We start from the raw sequence: 20,707 nt of genomic DNA, 5'->3' as shown, positions 1-20,707 counted from the left end.
CCTGAGTTCACCCCAGGACCAACACATAAAAGGTGTATTAACTGCCCACTTGCTGGGGATTCTGCATGAATCTATGCCAAGCAAGTCTGCTGTTCACCAACAGTGAGGGAAAGAAAAGTGAGACCTGCTCATGATAAACTCGTATGAAAGCTGTATGGCAAAAGCATATGCTATGACTGGGAAGGTGGCTCAGTGGTAGAGTGCTTATCTCGCATGCATGAGACCCTGGGTTCCATTCCTCAGTACCACATACGCAGAAAAAGCTGGAAACAACGCTGTGGCTCAAGCGGTAGAGTGCTAGCCTTGAGCAAAAGAAGCTCAGGAACAGTGCCCAGGCCCTGAGTTCAAGCCCCAGACCTGGCAGAAATAAAAATAAAATAGTAAAATAAAAAGCACATGTCAGAACAAATCCTGTGAGACAGAGAGCAGTTCAAACAGCAGCCTCTGGCACTTTGAACTCTCAGACATCAGTGAACACCACTCCCTGAACTAAGTTATATTCAGTTAATTTTAAAAGGACATTTACATTATCTACTTCTGTTAAAATTACTGTCAGGAGTCGTAAACCTTGACACACCAAGCAGTTCCTGGAAGAATTTTTTTTTTTTTTTTACGATCATGGTTCTTGAACTCTGGGCCTGGGCGCTGTCCCTGCGCTCTTCAGCTCAAGGCAAGCGCTCTACCACTTGACCCACAGCACCACTTTCGTTTTTCTGGTGGTTTATTGGAGATAAGAGTCTCATGGACTTTCTTGCCTAGGCTGGCTTTGAACCTTGATCCTCAGATCTCAGCCTCCTGAGTAGCTAGGATTACAGGCGTGAGCCATCGGTGCCTGGCTTCCTGGAAGAATTTTTATAATCAAATCTCACTGAAGCTTTTAGAAACTTTAGTTTTCCAACTGTTGGAAGTTGTATGGACTGCAGCTGATTGTATCTGCACTCAGATCACACTTGAATCTCACTTAGGAGCTGCTGTTCAGTTCTTCATGTTATGAAGGACTGAATTTTCTTTGAGAGGCTTAACACAAAAGCACTTATTTAACAACAACAAAAAAAAAATCATGGTTTTCCAAAATACTAATACTGGTTATGTTGATTATAGAGACACAGCCTGAGGACGACGTCCCCAAAGCCTTCCCTTCATCGCAGAATGGATCTCCCCATCTGAACCGAGCAGAGCTCCCAGCAAGGTCTGCTCCCCAGGAGGCTTATGATGTTGTCCTTCAACGAAAAGAGAATGAAGGATTTGGCTTCGTCATCCTCACCTCTAAAAACAAGCCACCTCCCGGAGGTAAGGACTGCCAGATGTCTATACTGTGCAAGGCCACTGTCAGAGCCTGCCGCTGGAGCTATGAAGCTCATTAGGAATTATACACGTGTGAAGACTGTCTTAGAGACTTGCCTTTTCTTTTTTTTGGGGGGGTGTCCAGTCGTGGGGCCTGAACTCTAGGTCTGGGCGCTGTCCCTCAGCTGTTCAGCTCAAGGCTAGCGCTCTACCACTTGAGCCACAGCGCCACTTCCGGCGTTTTTTTTTCTGCTTATGTGGTGCTGAGGAATCGAACCCAGGGCCTCATGCGTGCAAGGCAAGCGCTTTACCACTGAGCAACCTTCCCATCCCAGAGACTTGCCTTTTTAAGAATAAGTAGTACTGTGTTATTTTTCAGAATCAGATGATCTAAGCCCAACCTTCAGGCTTCAGGTTTATCTATTCATAAAATAAGTCTTCAGTAGCTCATTTTACATCAAATTATATACTAGGGCTGGTGACAGTGATTCAAGCCTGTAATCCTAGCTGCTCGCGAGGTGGAAATCTGAGGGAACAGATCAAAGCCAGCTCGGGAAGGAAAGTCCATTATACTCTTACTATTAACTGCAAAAAAGCCCAAATGACATTGTCACTCAAATGGTAGATCGCTAGCCTTGAGCAAAAATGTTCAAGGACAGAGGTATCCATGCAGTGAGTTCAAGCCCCAGAACTGCACACGCACAAAAAAAACACACTATACTGGGAAATGGATCAGGGAAAGACTGAATTTTTTTAAAGTCCTTTTTCAACTTGGAGAATAGGTTTTTTGTTTTTATGAGAGAAATAATGGCTCTACAAATGAATTAAATACTAAAACAATTGAGAAGAAGTAAAATTGATTAATAGAAAAGCTAAATTCAAATATGTTCTTTAATAATTACTATAAAATGATAAGAAATTTTCCTACTTTGCATATATCTTTCATTGAAGGGTAAAAGTTTTGTTAGAACCTTCAAAAATTAATCTTAGGCCGGGCGCTGGTGGCTCACGCCTGTAATCCTAGCTACTCAGGAGGCTGAGATCTGAGGATCTCAGTTCAAAGCCAGCCCGGGCAGGAGAGACCGTGAGACTCCTATCTCCAATAAACCACCAGAAAACCAGAAGTGGCGCTGTAGCTCAAGTGGTAGAGCGCTCGCCTTGAGCTGAAGAGCTGAGGGACAGCGCCCAGGCCCAGAGTTCAAGCCCCGCAACCGACAAAAAAAAAAAAATTAATCTTAACAAAATATTTGCATCTGAAAAGGCTGAACATATGTGTGTACGTACATAAGCAGCACATACAGAGTGGAGGAAATATACATAGTTCAGAGTTTAGAGTTTAAGGTTTCAGCAAACTAATACCTTATCATGATGCTTCTAAGAAAGAAAATCTTTACATATTTATGAGACATTGGTATTTGTGTATTGTGCTCATCTAGTACCTTTATTTTTTTAGGTCAGATGAAAAAGAAAATCTTTTAACTGTATTGAAGTACTCTCTTGCTTCTACAAGGGAAATTGATTTTGCCTTGGGTTGCAAGATCCTTTCAAACTAAGTGGTCACTACAACCTTAGTTAAAAAAGCGTTGTAAGCCAAACCAATTTGCAACAATCTTGCTAAAATCAATGCATGCACGCAAAGGAAGTTCTGCAGCAAAGATGAGTTGTTGCAGTAGTGCACATCATTGCTCCCTGAGAACAGTTGCTGTGATGACACATGGGACCGTCACTGCTTCTGTGAGGACCATTGTGTAGCCTGTGTCAGAAAGATGAAAGGAAAACAGCTGTTTGGCAGTTTCGTGTGGGATCATTGGGAATCAGACTTTGCAAATATGTGGGCAGGGATGGGAGAGGGAAGCTGGGGAAAAGCAGAGGACGGGGTGACATTGTCCAAGAAAGAAAGGTACTTGTTACCTGACTCTCAAAATGGCAGCCCCTCTGTACAGTGCATTAATTGTAACAAAATTATTTGGAAAAAAATGAAACAACCACTTGCCAGAGTGTCAGGTCCTCTGAGTGAAGATGGTGACTTAGTCCTGACCTCTTGGAGGGACCTTCAGCCCCTGGCCCGCCTGCGCCTGTTGGAGCAGCCGTTGCCATTGTCATCATTGTTTAGAAAACTGCCGCCACCTCTTGACCTGGTTTTGTTCTTGTTTTGATTTTTTTTTTTTCCCTTGTTGGTCATGGAGCTTGAACTCTGCGCCTGGGTGCTATCCCTCAGCTCTTTCTGTTCAAAGCTAGCGCTCTACCACTTTGAGCCACAGCACTACTTCCGATTTTCTAGTGGCTAATTGGAGATATAAGTCTCATAGATTTTCCTTTCCAGGCTGGCTTTGAACCGCAATCCTCAGAACTCAGCCTCCTGAGTACCTAGGAATACAAGCATGAGCTACCAGTGCTCATTTTGATTTTTAAGACGGCATCGTACCAAACTGCCCAAGGCAGTCCTGGGTTCATGAGTTTAAGCAATCCCAAGTAACAGCTACCAGTACCCACCAACACCCAACAACTCTGTTTTTAAAGAAACCCTCAAGCATTAATATTTAATAATGGGTTGGAAAAGAAAGCTATTAAAATGTAAGATTGAGGCAACTGCTTACAAACAGAGGAAGTGATGATCAGCTCCAATGCTCAGTGAGACTCAGGCTGTTGACAGATGTTCCGTGAAGTATTGAGGGTTTCAGTGTGGCGGACAGCCACAACTGGCGATGCCACTCAACTGTGAGTTAATACTGTCACTGAAACAGAGCGCCCCGTCTGTCTGCCACAGGTAGAGGAATCCTGGGCCAGTGTCCAGAATTGGGGCAGTTACTGCATCTCTGTGGCAGAAGGGGCTCAGCCTAGAAGCGGGTAGCGTAGGCAAGGGCAAGGCCCGCCTGCAACAGTACATTTCTCTGTTGTGGACCTTGCCTCAGAACCCTGCTCGACATAGGTTACTTTTTTCTTCTAAATGATGTATGTTCTTTCTGGTGGTGCATGTCTCCGTAAGAGGTCCTGATTGCACCACTGGTTCCAGTTTTGAGATCCTGACTGTCAGAAACTAGGGGTCCGGGCCGCCATCCTCATGGCACATCTCAGCGTTGAGGAGCTTGGAGCTCGGGCCTCCCTTTGGCGTGAAAAGGACATGGCTCATTCTCATTTCACCGGACCTTTCAGTGCTACTTTGACCGAATGCTTCTTGGTCCCACTTGCAAAGGAGTTCTTTGAAAAGAGGAAAGTTCCATTTACTGTCCTTTCTTTTCCTGAAAAGAAATGTTTAAGAGCACTAATGGGATCTTAGCAGCTGGGTAGCCAACCTGTGAGACAGATGGAGGCCAGGGATGAACGCGGACGTGTATAGTGCTTTGTGGCAGGTGCCCATAGACTGCACACCAACACAAGGCAGGACTCAGGCTGTGCGTGCTCTAAAGTCATGCCTGGAAAACCAGCCCTGTCCATGCTTAGTGTCCACATGTGACCTTCTGCTGGCCCCTGGGAGTCTGGCTCCTGTAAAGGACAAGACAGGAACAGTGAGTATACCTTCACCAGCCCTCACCTGGACAGCTGGCCCTTTAAGTGTGGACCTCCATGTGCGAGTTCCCCTTGCCCTATTGCTTACATGGTGAGGCTTTAGAGATTCATTCTCTTTGCTCTCCCAAGCCTGGACAAACCCTTACTGGTGTGCTGGCTATTCTTTTCCTCAGAATGCATACACTAGTAGGAGTGAATCTTTTGAAAGGAGAACTGTTGATTGAGAAGGTCACCACAGGGTTACCATGTGATATTCCATTGCTTCTGATGAGCTCACAGCGCTGGGCCGGGCCATAACCATGCTGTGTTCCTGTGTTGCTAATGCATCTATAAGAAAATGGACACCATTCAGAGCTAAAAGGCCTTTGCCCCCAATATTAAGACAAAAATCTCCCACTGTCTAGTCCTAGAGCCAAGGTACTGTCTGTAAGGACATAAATCATGACCAAGAATAACTTTCTGTTTTAAATGAAGGTCTGTTAAAACATCCCAAAACATTCACAGACATAATTCAGAAATACTAGTGAGGATATTTTGCTAAGGAAAGTAAACATAGTTAGTTCACAATGCCATCTAGTACTATTCGTTGTCCTGATTCTTATCAGTCAGTCCAAGTGCCTGTAAGTCTGCTGAGCTAAGCTAGGAAACTGTTGGTGAGCACAGACAGGCTCAGGGCAGACGTGTTCAGTGCACAGGAGATAACGTGATTTGACAAGGTTTTCTGAATGTCTCAGAACTTAGAAGTTCGGATAATAGCACAGTGTCCTGCTATGAGTTGGTGTAGGAAAGACAGCAGCATGCTTGGCTGGAGGCAGGCCCAGCACCCCTAGTTATTAAACAACAAAGCGGGGACTGTTAGCATGCATGGCCTCAGACCCTCGCACTACATTTCTGGGCAGTTGGTAGCCCCAGATGCACCAGTGGAATGCACCGGCCCCCAGACCTGAACTCCTTCTGCCCTGGAATTCTGGGAGTGGTCGGCTTCCCGCCCTCCTCCAGACCTAGCTGAGCTGGCTGCAAGCTGGAAGACTACCTGCCACCCCCATAGCCCCTGGGGTTACAAGGACCCACCTGGGTGGGAACAGGCACCATATTGCCCTCTCCCTCATGGGAAAGATGGCCCTACTCACAAACCTTCTCCCGAATGTGACTGTCTCTGCAGGCCCCAGGGATGGCTGGGATGGACTCTAATTGGCAGGGCCGTGGGTATCTTGTACAGCTATTTGCACATTCACAGGATGAATCTTTACTTATACTCAGTTTTCTGAACAATAACTACTGAGTCCTAAACTTGAGTCTGACCTGCATTATTTAAAGGTTCCTTTTGGGAGTAAATGTCCTCTCAGCAGAGCTGGAGTCTTACTGCAACAGCTTCTAAAGCAGTTAAAGATGTGATGTAACTCTAATGGCTAGTTACAAACAGTGAAATGTCAGATCTATGAGCTGTTATCATTATCTGTGAGATCGCCAGGAAATTAGAATGGTGACGTGTAAAGGCAGTAAGTGGAGTTACCAGTGGGAGCAACCAGGCAGCTGGGCAAGCCTACAATAAGGACCTCCTAAAGGCAGAGACGATGGGGGAAAGACAGTCGGGACTGGTGGTACTGACAAACAGACGGGACCAGAGGTGGAGGACTGGAGCCCTGGCTCAAGTGGAAGAGAGCCTGCTCTGCTCCAACCCCAGTACTGCTGAAAGAGGAAGAGGAGGAAGAGAGGCCTTGGGCAAGGCCTGTGTGGTCCTCACAGTCTGCCCTCAGAGAACAGCGTCCCTGACACCACAGAAGGAAAGATGCTGTTGTCAGGCCCCTTGCTACCCTGAGGTCTTTGAGAAGCTGTCCCCTTCCCACTTGGGCCTTTATGGGATTCTTGCTCTTCTGCACATCATCTGCCCTTTCCCTGGCTGCCCCTGAACAGCACCCAGCCATCCTGGGCGCATCCTGGCTCCCATCGAGGGGTAAACTCAGTGGCCTTAGGAGAGAAGTCAGAACAAGGTGTCTGGTAAGCGTCTATGTGTAGATCGGGACTCCGCCTGTGGTCAGTGGATGGTGACTCAGATGCAATTGCACTTAGATGAGACACAGACCTGTGCTGATTCTAGGCCATTTTTTTATTTCTTTTTGTGCTGGCCTCGGGGCTTGAACTCAGGGTCTGACTGCTTTCCCTGAGCTTTTTTTCTCAAGGCTGACGCTCTATCACTTGAGCCACTTTTGGCTTTTTGCTGGTTAACTGGAGATGAGTTTCATGGCGTTTCCTGCCCGGGCTGGCTTCAAACCTTAATCCTCCAATCCCAGCCTCCCCAGTAGCTAGGATGACAGACACGACCCACTGGCACCTGGCACTTGCTAAAGAGTTTTCTTTGATGTTATTGTGTTGAACTTTTAAATAGTAACAATAATGATAAGTCCAACAGGAGCAGATTTCATACATAACTGAACAACTAGGGGGTTCTTTCCCACAGTTATTCCTCACAAAATTGGCCGTGTCATAGAAGGAAGCCCGGCGGACCGCTGTGGAGAACTGAGAGTTGGCGATCGTATTTCTGCAGTGAATGGGCAGTCCATCGTTGAGCTCTCCCATGACAGCATTGTGCAGCTGATCAAAGATGCCGGAGTCACGGTCACACTGACCGTGGTCGTTGCGGAAGAGGGTGAGGAACGGTAGCGCCCTGCCTTTCCAAAAGCTGGTCTCGGAAATCCCCACAGCCACCGCTCCTATGCCCTCGGGTCTCCTTGTTCGCCTTCTCCATCCAATGAGCTTTCAAGACAACTTATCCTAAGGTCTCCCGCTAGCCAGGGCCCGCTCTTGCTTACAAATTCTGTTCAGATCTAGTTTTCTTTTTTTTTTTTTTTTGGGGGGGGGGGGTCCAGTCGTGGGGCCTGAACTCTGGGCCTGGGCGCTGTCCCTCAGCTCTTCAGCTCAAGGCTAGCGCTCTACCACTTGAGCCACAGCGCCACTTCCGGCTTTTTTCTTTTTGCTTATGTGGTGCTGAGGAACCGAACCCAGGGCCTCAGGCATGCAAGGCAAACGCTCTACCACTGAGCCACCTTCCCAGCCCCTGGTTTTCTTAATAAATGCCGTAGGCCTCAGCTTGAGTGACAGAAGATCCGTTAAACAGCTCAGAGGAAGGCGCTGTTGATCCTGAGTCTTGTGGGGCACGGGCCTTTACTCTGGGCAGCATTCCCAAAGGGCTGGGGGACAGTGAGCAAATAGAGCGTCAAATGCAAACCGGCAGCTCAGGAAGGGGCTTGCCTTGCTGCCTTTTAATCAGTGAGAGTCTCCAATTAGAGATGTTTTGTGTCAGCACAGTTCCTTGTTTGTGATTGCTAAGTAATTATGTAGTGCTCCTCTTGTTTTCTCCTGACCTTGCGAAACCAGTGAGATCAAAACAAAATTGTAAAGGAGCCATCTTTGATGTAAAAATTCCTCTTACAGCAGTGTTATTATACATGATCGTATTTCCCCGTCAGCTTCTCGATCATTGGTCTTTCCTTCTTTGGGCCCCTCCCTCTCTTCCCCTCCCCGCCTCCGCTTCTGTGCATGCCTGTCCCTTTCTCCCACTCCCCCACCTCTCGTGGGTATTGTGAGCCTTGCTGGTCTTGAATTCCTGAGCACAAGACATCTTCCCACCTCAGCCTTCAAGTGCTGGGACGACAGGTGAACACCACCCAGCTTGTGTTCCTTGATTTTTAACTTTCCTTTTTTTTTTTCTATTTGGTGCCAGTCCTGAGGCTTGAACTCTGGGCCTGGGCGTGGTCCCTAACTTTTTGTGCTTAAGGCCAGTGCTCTGCCACTTGAGCCGCCTCCAGCTTTCTGGTGGTTAAAAGTGTAGGTAAGAATCTCAGACTTTCCTGCCCAGGCCTGGCCACTGTCCCCAGCCTCCTGAAGAGCGAGGACGACAGGCGTGAGCCTCCAGCGCTGCTGTCCCATGCCCGGGTTTAACTCAGGGCCGCCTGTGCTCAGCCAGCACTCCACTCTTGAGCCATGCCTCCAGCCCTTTGTATTTTGTTTTCTTTTTTGAGTCAGGGTCCCACAAACATTGTCCAAGTTGGCCTGGACTTGAAATCTTCTTCCTACATGCCCTGCTTTCGGTGTGCGCCACCGTGCATGGCATGCATGGCTTCTGTGCATGTTTTGATCTCCTCTGTTTTCTTATCACCAGAGCATCACGGCCCACCGTCAGGAACGAGCTCCGCCAGACAAAGCCCAGCTCTGCAGCACAGACCTGCGGGGCAGGCACAGGCCCGTCACCTGCCTGTAGACAGGTGGGCTTCGTGGGTTTAAGGGTTTCCTCCGCTTCCCTGCTCCCCACCGCCCCTGCAGCTGTGTGGAAGCCAGCTGCCGGGACGTTCCCTCCCGAACCTTTGCTATGCCGCCACTCCAGCGGCCTCCCTCCCAGCACGCACAACCACGGGCAGTGTCTGGGCATGACAGCAGCCTCCAGCTCTGCTACTTGTGGCCACCTAGTATGGGTTGGGGAAGCACCAAGTGTCTTCTCAGACCACTTGAGCAGAGCCGGACACTTTTTCTACATAATTCTTTTATTGAAAATATTGGTCATAGAACAAAGTCTAGATTTCCAGAAACTCAGCATCTGCCTAGGCATTTCTTGGCTACAGGAGAGCCATTTCTCTTGGTGACGAGGGCACACTTAGCTGCCCAGAGTCTGCTTCAGCTATGTAAGCACAGCTGTTGAGAGACACCGCACCAGTACACTATGAAGCAAATGGGGTTGCTGAGCTCATCATCCCAGTTCTAAGTGGCCTGTCTTGCTAGCAGAGTTCAGATGGAGATTGTCAAGGGGACACTTGAGGAGAAACGAAATGAATCTACTTTTCCAAACTGTTTTTCATTTTCTCTGTTCAGTCAGTGCCTGATTTCTCTCTTCCAGAATGGCCTTGGAAGGAGAAGGTGGAAAAGATGGGCCCGTCTCCTACAGACACTCGTGGTCCGACCACAAGCACCTTGCGCAGCCCGACACTGCCGTGATCTCGGTGGTGGGTGGCCGACACAGTCAGGTACACATCCACATGCTGCGCTCACACGCACACGCAGACAGGTGAACTTTGGTTACACGTGTTCACAGCAGTTTTTTTTTTTTCCCCAAGGGTTAGTAATTGTAAACCTGCTTTGTGCTTAGTATTTGCTTGGTTTGCTTCTGTGAGAGAACATAAAGAGTGAGAGAAAAGTTTACCCTAGAGGAAGAGGAATTTGAATGCTGATTAGATACTTGCAAGAACCTGGGGCCAGGGCTGATCACAGTGGAGGCCTTTGGTTTTTTTGCTTGTTTTTCAGGAAAATCTCACTTAATCCTTTTAAAGGGAGCACTTCCTACTGTTCTCTAAGGGTTCTGTTGCACAATAACCAACCAGAAGACATTTCTGCCCTGTTTGTAAAGTGCAAGTTATCCTCCAACCAAAGCTTGCATATTTGTTTATGCTGTAGCCATGTGCGTAGAGAGACTAAATTGATTTTCCAAGCTATAAAGGCTGTCCTTCACAGTGTAGACAAGGCAGTACTTGAGAACTGCCTCCTCTTCACCTCTCTCTTCCAGAGCCTTGGCTGCTGCCCCGTGGAACTGGAGCGAGGCCCTCGGGGCTTTGGCTTCAGCCTCCGAGGCGGGAAGGAGTACAACATGGGGCTCTTCATCCTCCGCCTTGCTGAGGACGGGCCTGCCATCAGAGATGGCAGGATTCACGTGAGTGGACTTCGGGCATCTGAAAATAAATGGTTTAAAGTGAATGAAAGCCTGAATCTAGGAGCAGGATTCTTCCTTCCGTAAAACCTAAACCACCTGTCTTCCCAGTAGTTTCGTGGCTCCCTCCCGCACGCAGTACCATGGCAGCCTCACACAGAAAGCACTTTCTTCCTTGATAAGAAAAATACATTTCCATTTCATTAAAGTCTTGAGAAAAATAAAACAAAAGAGAATCTTCAGTTCCTTCCAAGAGTAATAGGTGTGTCCATCCTGGCTGCCTGTTGGGTCGGGCTTACTGTGGAAAGACTCAGGCTCAAGCCTCTGAGCCACTCCCCCACTCCACCTGTTTTTTTTTTTTAATCTCCAAAATGGAGTCATTTTGTGCATTTTTAAAGAAATTATCTTTCAGTAGTTGTACAGAGGGTTGCTGGTTAACAAAACATTATGAGTACAATGCATCTTCAACATTCACCCACCCCTTCCCTCTTCTCAATTTTGTAGGATACACATTGAATTATTGGCCGCATCCTCCTCTTCTTTTCCTTTCTTTATAAATGGTACAATGTCATTCTTTCTTATGGATAAGTAAAATCCCATTATATATATACCGGATTTTCTTGATCCATTTGTCCATTGAGAGGCTTCTGGGCTGATTCCATATCTTAACTATGGTGAATAGTGTTGCAGTGAACATGGTTGTACAGACTTTACTGTAGCCTGGTTTGCGTCTTTTGGAGTGAATGGAATAGTTCTATGTTTAATTTTTTGAGGAGCCTCCACACTGCTTTCTGGAATGGGGGAGCAAGCTTACAGTTGAACCACAGCTCCACTTCTGGATTCTTTGGTGCTTAACTGGAGATGAGTCTTATGGACTTTCCTGCGTGAGCTGGCTTTGAACTACGATCCTCAGATCTCAGCCTCCTGAGTAGCTAGTATAATAAGCATGAGCTGCTGGCACCTGGCAAGGATTTTAAATTCTCTCTATATTCGTGATATTAGGCCACTGTCTAATGGGTAGCTGGCAAAAACCTCCTGTTGTTGTTGTTGTTGTTTTTGACGATCGTGGGGCTTGAACTCTGGGCCTGGGCGCTGTCCCTCAGCTCTTCAGCTCAAAGCAAGTGCTCTACCGCTTCAGCCACAGCACCACTTCCATGAGACTCTTATCTCCAGTAAACCACCAGAAAATGAAGTGGTGCTGTGGCTCAAGTGGTAGAGCGCTCACAACAACAACAAATTCTCATAACCTTTCGCCGGGTGCCAGTGGCTCAGAGGCCTATAATCCTAGCTACTCAGGATCTGAGGATCGAAGTTCAAAGCCAGCCTGGGCAGGAAAGTCCATGAAACTCTTATCTCCAATAAACCACCAGAAAACCGGAAGTGGTGCTGTGGCTCAAGTGGTAGAGTGCTCGCCTTGAGCTGAAGAGCACAGGGACAGCGCCCAAGCCCCACGACTGACCAAAAAAAAAGACTTTCCTGCCCGGGCTGCTTTTGAACCATGATCCTCAGATCTCAGCCTCCTGAGGAGCTGGGTAATGATAGATATGAGCCACCGGCACCTGACAAAACCTCCCATTTTGTAGGTTGTCTGTTTAACTTGTTGGCTATGTCCTTTACCATGCAGAAACTTTTGAGTTTGATGTAGTCTCCAAAATGAGACTTGATAAATATCAAGTCTTTTCTTTGGTTTGCTGTACTCATAGATCTTTTCTGTGCCAAGGAGTGCTAATGTTTCTCTCACTCCTTCCTATGATGGTTTCATGGTTTCCATTGAACGGATGCCCCAGCCCGGTGATAAATGTCCAGTTTCAGTTTTCTGCCTGTGGGTATCCACTTTTCCCAGAACCATCATTTGTTAAACAGGCTGTCTTTCTAATGGCCTATAGTTTTAGTTTCCTTATCCAATGTTAGATGGATGGCTCTCCGTGGGTTTATTCTGGTTCCTCTATTCTCTTCAATTGGTCCTCAGACCTGTTTCTGTGCCACTACCAAGCTACTGTCATTACTATAGCACTGTGGTAGAGTTTAAAGTTTGGTAGTGTTATATCTACAGCACTGCTTTCCCTGCTTTTACAATTTGGGGCATTTTATGATTCCATGTGAATTTTTGGATTGTTTTCTCTATCTCACTGAAAAAATGATGCTGGGATTTTAATAGAGATGTGTTTTAGGCAATATTTCCATTTTCATATTAATTCTGCCAGTCAGGAGCATGGAAGGTCTTTTCACTTCTTATGTCTTATATTTCCTTTTCTTTTTATATTTTCACAGCTAACAAAAAAAAAACTAAAATACATGCAAAAAAACTGTAGGCTTCACTTTACAAAATAGTTAACTCACTGATAACCAGGTGGGCTGTACATAAAGGCAGGATGTTCTAGACAGGCTCCTCAGTGCACTAGGGAAGAGGCTTTCTTCTCTCTAGCTTGTGAGGGTGCCTGGGTATGTGGAGGATGGGGAGCTGGGGACGTGTGGGTGGCTGCACTCACTCCTCACCCACTCTACTTACAAACATATCACTTACAAAGTTTTGTGCCTGGCCTTAAAAGAGCTGGGAAGATACCATCCTTCCTCAAAACGACCTGGCATCCATGTTAGAAGAGGGCGAGTAGAGACAATGTCCCAAAAGGATTGCTGATTGAGAGGACTGGGGTTGAATAGACACTGGGGTAGAAAACCCTCCACACCTCAGAACTCTACACGCGCACACACACACACACACACACACACACACACACACACACACACACACACACACACACACACACACACACACACACACACACACACACACACACACACACACACACACACACACACACACACACCAGCGTGGCAGGCAGATGGCACTTGAGTTGGGGTGGAATGGCCAGTGTGGATGCATGTGCTGCTCACAGGGCAGGCCGGGAGACCTTAGAGAGCAGTGGACCAGACAGAGCTCTGAGGCCTGCAGTGAGTGGAGCAGAAACAGTCAAGCAGATGGGGCAGACAGGAACGTGGATCTCATAGCCAGATGGAGCCGGGCAGTGGCAGCACCATTGGAGCCGTTAGCCGAGAAGACAGGTGCAGCTGCCTTCTCTTTTCACTTCTGACCCTCCTGCTTCTCCTCTCTCCACTATCATTTCTCTGTTCTTTCTTCTCTGCCATCTTTACCTCATAATCTTATGTTTTTAATGCAAAACTGAACTTGAGTGCTCATTCTCAATTTGTCAAAAGATGTTTTCCCCATTGTATTCTTACTACATTTTTAGTTTTTAGACTAAAACGTCAGTGTTGTGCAGTCCGGAACCCGGTACCCAAACCTGAGGGCTTATCTTAAAACCAATTCTGAAGTTAAACAAAACTGACACCTGGTGGTAAATCTGTTCAACTACAGCTTGATTTGCATTTTATTTTTATTTATTTTTTTGCCAGTCCTGGGGCTTGAACTGAGGGCACTGTCCCTGAGCTGCTTTGGCTCAAGGCCAACACTCTATCATCTTGAGCCACAGTGCCACTTCCAGTTTTTTCTGTGTATGTGGTACTGAGGAATTGAACTCTGGGCTTCATGCATGCTAGGCAAGCACTCTACCTCTGAGCCACCTTCCCAGCCCTGCATTTTGTCTTTTAGACCAAAATAAAAATGGTATAGGGCTATAGTTACAGACAAGGAATGTTTCTAAAATGAACAAAATACTTTATGTTCAGAAGATAACACTCAAAGCATGTTCTAGATACTGTCACTTTTCTCCAGCCTGCTAGTGTTGTCATACTTCTGTTGGTGTTTAAGTTCTTTTCATTCATTTGCCTCGGTCTGTTTGCTGTTGCCATAACTGAATGAGTACCTGAAGTTGGACTGTGTCAGGAGATGTACATCCTACACTTAGGGATGCTCACTCCCTGTGGCGGGGTTTCCTTACAGAGTCCTGGGGCTGTGCAAGTCAAAGAGCTCCCTCTGTAATGAGCCAGCCAGCCACCCCTGAAGTCCCATCTCCAAAGACTGTTTTAGTTGTGCTGCCTGGTAACAGGTAGTCAGTCTCCTGGCCTTGTCTCCAAGGGCCTCCTACCTCCATTTCAAGACTGGAGCACGTCGCCCTACATCTGCAATGAGACACTGTTTTCTCTTTCACAGAGCATGTGAAAATTTTATACAGTGTGGCGTATTGTATACAGTGCTAGTAATGCATTTGACAGCACTCATCTGGCTGGTGGGCAGTCACTGGGGCTCAGTTCAGTCTCCCAGTCACCCCAGTAGTTAGGTGCTACTATCCCCATTTAACTGTGAAGAAAGCAGGCCCAGAGCTTGAAAAAGGAGCAGAGCCAGGGGATTATAGACATGGACACCCAAGCCCCATTCTTCACCACCAACTGTGCTGTACACCTAGGCACACCGGACCCCACAGGCCCTGTGTATTACTTACCAATCGTTTTAGTAAGCTCTTTAAAACACCTGTACTATTTGCTTTTGCGAATTGCAGTCGTCTTCTATTCTGTTCTGGTTTGAGGCAGATACCCTTCAGCTACATGTCACCATGAGGTAGATTTTAATTTTTATTAACATAAATTGTACAAAGAGCATTGTAATACTCAACAATGTACGTTTTGATCAAACTCAGCGCCTCTTTCATTACTTTTTCTCTCTTCCCAGTCCTTGTCAAGTCTTTTGATGTGTTTCCTTGTTTTCATGTACTCTGGCAACATCCACCCCTCACTGAGTCCTTCCCCATCTCCTCACCTGCTGGTTCCTCCTCCCCAGTCTCCCTTTCACACTTGTCATTATTTGTAAGTCTGAATTACACATATAAGTGAGAAATGCAATATTGTGTCTTCAAACTCAGAAAGTATGGGCATGCATGTGTGGTGGTCCTGGAACTTAAACTTGGGCGCTGTCCCTGAGCTTTTTTGCACAGGACTAGTGCTCTACCATTTCAGCCAGAGCTCCATTTCTGGCTTTTTGGTGGTTAATTGGAGATGAGTCTCTCAGACTTTGAACTGCGATCCTCGGATCTCAGCCTCCTAAATAGCTACAGTTGTGAACCTCTGGTGTCCAGCTAATAATTAGTTTTAGACAAGTGCTGCTATTGACCTATCCCCCAAGTTTCATTTCTGTAGAATGTGAGACTAAATCTTCTGCCCAGCCGGGTGTCTAGGCAAAGACAGCACCAGGTGGGACGGGTCCAAGCCTGTCTCTAGACCTCAGTATAGCACCTCTGGTTCAAAGGCACACTGCAGAAATTGGTGTAGTTTGGTTTGTAGAAACCTCACCTCTTCTACTGCTTCTCTTTTCATAGAAAACCTTTGCTTTCTTTTCTGAGGTGCCAGGGGTAGAGCCAAAGGCCTTTCTTGCACCTGTCATGAAAAACTTAGAATTGGACTCATGATTCCAAGATCACCAGATAACTGACTTGTTAGCCATATAAAAGCTTCCCACGTAGGTCTCTGTGGGGTAAATAAGGCATACTTTATCCCTTCCTAATGTTCCGCCTCAGCTCTGGTGGACACGGGCATGCGGCACGTTGAGGTGAGACTGCTTCTGTGCGGGAGCTCGAGGGGGGCAGCTGCACGTGACTGTTTCTGTCCTTTCTAGGTCGGTGACCAGATTGTGGAAATCAATGGGGAACCCACACAAGGCATCACCCACACTCGAGCCATCGAGCTCATCCAGGCTGGAGGAAATAAAGTGCTGCTTCTCCTGAGGCCAGGATCCGGCCTGATTCCTGACCACGGTGAGCGGGGCTGTGCAGCACTGAGACGTGCAAGGGTTGGAGGGGGACAGTCTATAGCCAACTCAAAGGCAGGCGCCACCAACACCAGGCAGCTGCTGCGTGTAACTCAACAAGGGGCTTCCAGCGGGTGTCTGTTGAAACGGCATTTCATGTAAAAGTATCCGCCTGTAAGACAGGCAAGCAATTCAAATGCCGCAGTAAACTGGTAAGAATCTCCCAGCTTCTCTGTTCCATGGCTAGTTACACAGTACCAAAAAAGTTTATTTCCTTACAATAAGACCAGTTTACCTCTTAATGACAAGTTTTCGTAAGAAATTCAGGAATCCCTGTTACTTGTAAAAGCCCTAGAGGCACAGAGCTGGACCAGAGACCAGGTCTGTACTCCTGCACCAACTCCAGCTTCCTTGGCTTCGTCGTGTAGTTTGGACTGTCTTTTGAGTGCATCACGCTAGAAGTTAAAGGCAGTCATGTAGTCCCTTGGCCTTGGTCCTGTCTGCCCTAGCCCCTGTCTGCCCTAGCCCAGGCCTTCTAGGGCAAGTGTGGACATGACTTCCTGCCGTCCCGTCCCCTTCCAGCTTGTGACTCTGTTTTGCCTTCTGCCATCTGCTTGAGAGCCATGCATTCCAGGGACATCTTTGCTCACCACGCTCATTGTTTCCACATAGTCCTAGGCTTTTTCTCTTCCTCCTTCAGGTTTGGCTCCTTCCGGTCTGTGCTCCTACGTGAAACCTGAGCAACATTAAGGCTTTCAGGGCTTTTCTTGGTCTTTCCTTAAAAAGACTTGGTAAATTTGCATGTCTTATAAATCACTTCCTCCTTTTGTTTTCTTGTTAATTAAAAATGATGCCTTTATATGCATCTGTTTCTACCTTCTCACTTCTCAAGTCTCCTTTGGCATTGAATTTGGCCAGCATAGCTCAAGAAAAATGCTTACAAATATTCATGGAAGTTGTTCACATTTATTAATGATTTTGACATATCTCTTAAGGATATATCCATTGGTAATACCCTAGTTGTAAACCTTGTGGACAAGATAGTTTAGTCCAATTTTATTATCATTTCTTGTAACTTTCTGCTTTGGCTCTACAAATAATTCACAGGACACACATTACTTAGCTCATTAATTATACATAATTATAAAATGAAGTGTTTACATATATCAGCAATTTATCAGCACATGTTCTCCAGTGTCTGCCCATGTCTGCTTCACAGAGAGATATGTAAACATGCATCCGTTCAGTTTAAGGGGCTTGTGCCCGGTTCTGCTTCCAAATGTAACACTGTCACCCTGGACCCTTCTGTAGGTGACGGGGACACGAGTAGCCCTCCTTCTCTCAGTGTGATCTACGAGGAGCAGCCTCCGTGCCCCTCCCCTCCACACACCGCTCCCGCACGCGGAGAGGCGGAGCTGAAGGACGACGGCCCCGAGAAGAGAAGCACTTCACATGAGCACCAGCCAGAACTAACGCATCAGCCTCCTCTCCAGAAAACTGTGAACAGGAGAGGTCCACACCACGGTGACAAGAAGTATCTCCTAAAGGTAGAAGACGGTGGAATGCCACGAGGCAGATCTGCAAGTCCCAAAAAGTCAGCTAACCAACATCCAGAGGAGCATCTGGGGAAGAGTCCCAGTCCTCAGAAAGATGGCCTCAAAGGGAGACCCAGAGACGGCTCGCTCAGCCCTAGGAAAGGGGAGAGTAAAGGCCAGGTGGGTGCCAGGGCGGCCTCTGGACAGGGCCATGGCCACGGCAGGAAAAGCAGGGCGCGCTCCTCCAGCCCCAAGAAGCCGCACGACCTGGAAGGTGCCGGAACCAAATCCCTAGATGCGGGCAGGGCTGGTGACAGAGCAGAACAGCTCTCCGCTGCAAGAGAGAAAGCCGGTGCCAGCAGGAAAGATCTGAAGCCAAGTCCACTGGGGACAAACAGAGCCAGGTCTCCAGAGAGTAAGAGCAAGAGAATGGAGGCCAAGTCAGCCAAAAAGACCTTGAGCACTGCTAGTGGGGCAGAGCCTGAAGAGGGGTCGGAAGGGCAGGCAGCCTCTAGAGAAAGGAGTTCCAGTAGAGAGAAGCCAGGAGGGAGCCTCCAAACGTTAGAGGAGAGGACGGCACTCAGTCAGGACACTCAGAGAGGGAGAGAGGCAGCAGTGGCCGACCAGGGCCAGGAGGGCACTCGGAAAATGCCCATAACCCCAGGGCCCTGGAAGGTGCCAGGCGCTAACAGAGCCACAGGGGCTGCAGGTGTGGCTGAGAAGCGGCCCTGACCCAAGTCGTTATCTTCTCACAAAAAAGCATTTCCAAAAGCAGTTTTCCACAAGTTAGAATACCCAAGCACATTTTAATTTGAGCATCCTCTTGGGCCGCACGCAGGACCTTTGGCACTACTCAGCGCCTCCCCTGGGCAGCCTCGCCAGACAGCGTGGTGACACGTTCTAGCCTGTGGTTACCACCAGTGCTGTTTTTGTGCTATGTCACCTGCTGCCCGTGCTCTGTGCTCAGTGATGAAGTTGGGGTGGCGCAATAGCATGTTGCATGTTCACAGTCCTCAAGAAGAGGTGTGACCCATCATTAACGATGATGGCTGCCTCTTCTAACAGGTGCAGATGGTACCCCAGTTTAAAACAGAACCCCAAAGCCCTATTTTAAAGGAAAGCAATGTCCTTTTAGGGCTTGTTTTCAGTAGGACAGATGGGGCGTTAGGACTTATGTCTTTGCAGGCCATGGTGTTCCAACCTCTGCCAGCCTCAGTCACTATGAAGCCACAGGACACAACGAGTGCTCACCATATCTGGACAATTGGTCGTTCTACTAAACACGTAAGCTTTACTGCATATATGAAGAGCCAAAATAGGGTGCAAAAAGTGTGCAGCAGTTATGAAACCAGCCAGACTACACACAGCTCACTGGCTGAAGAGAAAGCCAGCCATTGGGCAGAGTCTGGGCCAGCCAGGCCTTGATCCTCAGCTGCTCAAACACAAGAGGAAGACAGAATGTCTGCTCAGCTGACATGCCTTCCCAGATCCTTTCCCACTGCTGTGTTGGAAGTGGATAGTCTCCAGCCCCACTGCCGGGCCGGATTCCATCCCTGTGGCAGCACTCCCCCTCTACACATGCAGGCATCCCAGGGCAACTGGTCCAGGGGCTCGAAGGTGTGTTGTCACCCTGGGTTTGTGCTGTTGTGAGAACCGTGTCCAGTCCTTCCCTCAAGTCTGCCTGTGAAACCCCATGTAGCACCCACCTGTAGCTGGCACACATGTCCCAAAGTGAGGCTCACTACTCACCGACTAGAGCGAAACCAAGAGGCTTGATAAATGCTGACTTTAGTTCTCTATAGCCCACAATTAGTGACGCGGGTCGTACCTTTCTTCTTAACCGTGATGTGGCTTGTCATAATGCAGCTCTTATCTCTGCATAGCCTGGCCCTGTGCAGGTAGACGCCGCTCCAGCCGCAGCGCAGATGTCCTGGTGTAAATGTTTATATATGTACAGTATCTTTATATATATATATATATATATATATGCATATATATATGTACACTGAAGTTCTGATTAGAGAAAGATCTGTAAATTGCTCGTTATTTTTTATATAGATATTAAAAAATCCATTGCCTGTATTTCCTTGACTCCTCTCCTTTTAAAGCTGCAGCTGAGTCGTCAAGGAGCTGAGCCCTCCAAGTGACAAACATTCAAAACCCTGGCTTGTCAGGGAGGTTCTGGTCCTGTGACTTCACCTGCAGAGCTAGACTTTTACTGTTACACCTATTTCTCACCATCCACTGTAGAGAAAATAATTTTGTTAAACCATTTGCCTTCTTGCACTGTCAAGAGAAGCTGGTCTCACTGGAAATCTAGCGTGTGTGCAGGCATCAGGTCACAGGCCCTCACATTATTCTTAAAACTTTAAGCTTTGAGAATGAAGTGCTGTGGAGTGGTCTCATTTAATACTTTGTATGAACTAGGCCTGTTTCAAGACCCTGGCTAATTTCTATTCAAGGAAAAGATAAATTCCTATCATAACATGTGCTCACACTGACAATAAACCCACACCTGTCTGTCAGGTGGTAAGGCCCTGAGTTCAAACCCAGGACCGGGTGGGGATGGAGGGGTGAAAAGATAAACCTAGTGGGCATCAGTGGCCCACACCTGTAATCCTAGCTACTCAGGAGGCTGAGATCTGAGGGTTGCAGTTCAAAAGCCAGCCTGGACAGGAAAGTCCATGAGACTCTTACCTTCAATTAACCACCAGAAAACCGGAAGTGGCACTGTGGTTCAAGTGGTAGAGCACTGGCCCTGCCCCACAACCGACCAAAAAAAAAAACCAATCCCTGGTTTCCCAGGCCTGCCCACATTGGAGAAGTACAGCAAACAGTCTGTTGTGGCCACTTCCTCCCTGGCGGATGACATGGCCGAGGCCTTCCCTACGGAGCCCTGAGCACTGACACGGCTGCACACACGTGGCTTCACACATGTGGCTCTGCGGAGCCCAGGCCCTGCCAGCATGCGCTTGATACATAGCCCGTGCC

General features: G+C 47.6%; 1 protein-coding gene across 1 annotated transcript in view; it reads left to right on the top strand.

Annotated features, from left to right (window-relative positions):
- Window positions 1-19,798, top strand: part of Magi3 (membrane associated guanylate kinase, WW and PDZ domain containing 3) — a 155,543-nt gene extending 135,745 nt beyond the window's left edge. Inside the window, exons 15-21 of the mRNA XM_042692300.1 lie at window positions 1,102-1,290; window positions 7,250-7,438; window positions 8,951-9,053; window positions 9,680-9,806; window positions 10,343-10,486; window positions 16,050-16,188; window positions 17,493-19,798. Of these exons, the coding sequence (XP_042548234.1) occupies window positions 1,102-1,290; window positions 7,250-7,438; window positions 8,951-9,053; window positions 9,680-9,806; window positions 10,343-10,486; window positions 16,050-16,188; window positions 17,493-18,448 (1,847 nt within the window). The 3' untranslated portion in view covers window positions 18,449-19,798. The remainder of the gene's footprint in view (window positions 1-1,101; window positions 1,291-7,249; window positions 7,439-8,950; window positions 9,054-9,679; window positions 9,807-10,342; window positions 10,487-16,049; window positions 16,189-17,492) is intronic.
- Window positions 19,799-20,707: the final 909 nt, after the last annotated feature.

Source organism: Dipodomys spectabilis, unplaced genomic scaffold, assembly GCF_019054845.1.
Source record: "Dipodomys spectabilis isolate Male_0828 unplaced genomic scaffold, ASM1905484v1 ptg000148l, whole genome shotgun sequence".
Lineage (NCBI taxonomy): Eukaryota > Metazoa > Chordata > Mammalia > Rodentia > Heteromyidae > Dipodomys > Dipodomys spectabilis.
This window is presented reverse-complemented; position numbering and strand designations above follow the sequence as displayed.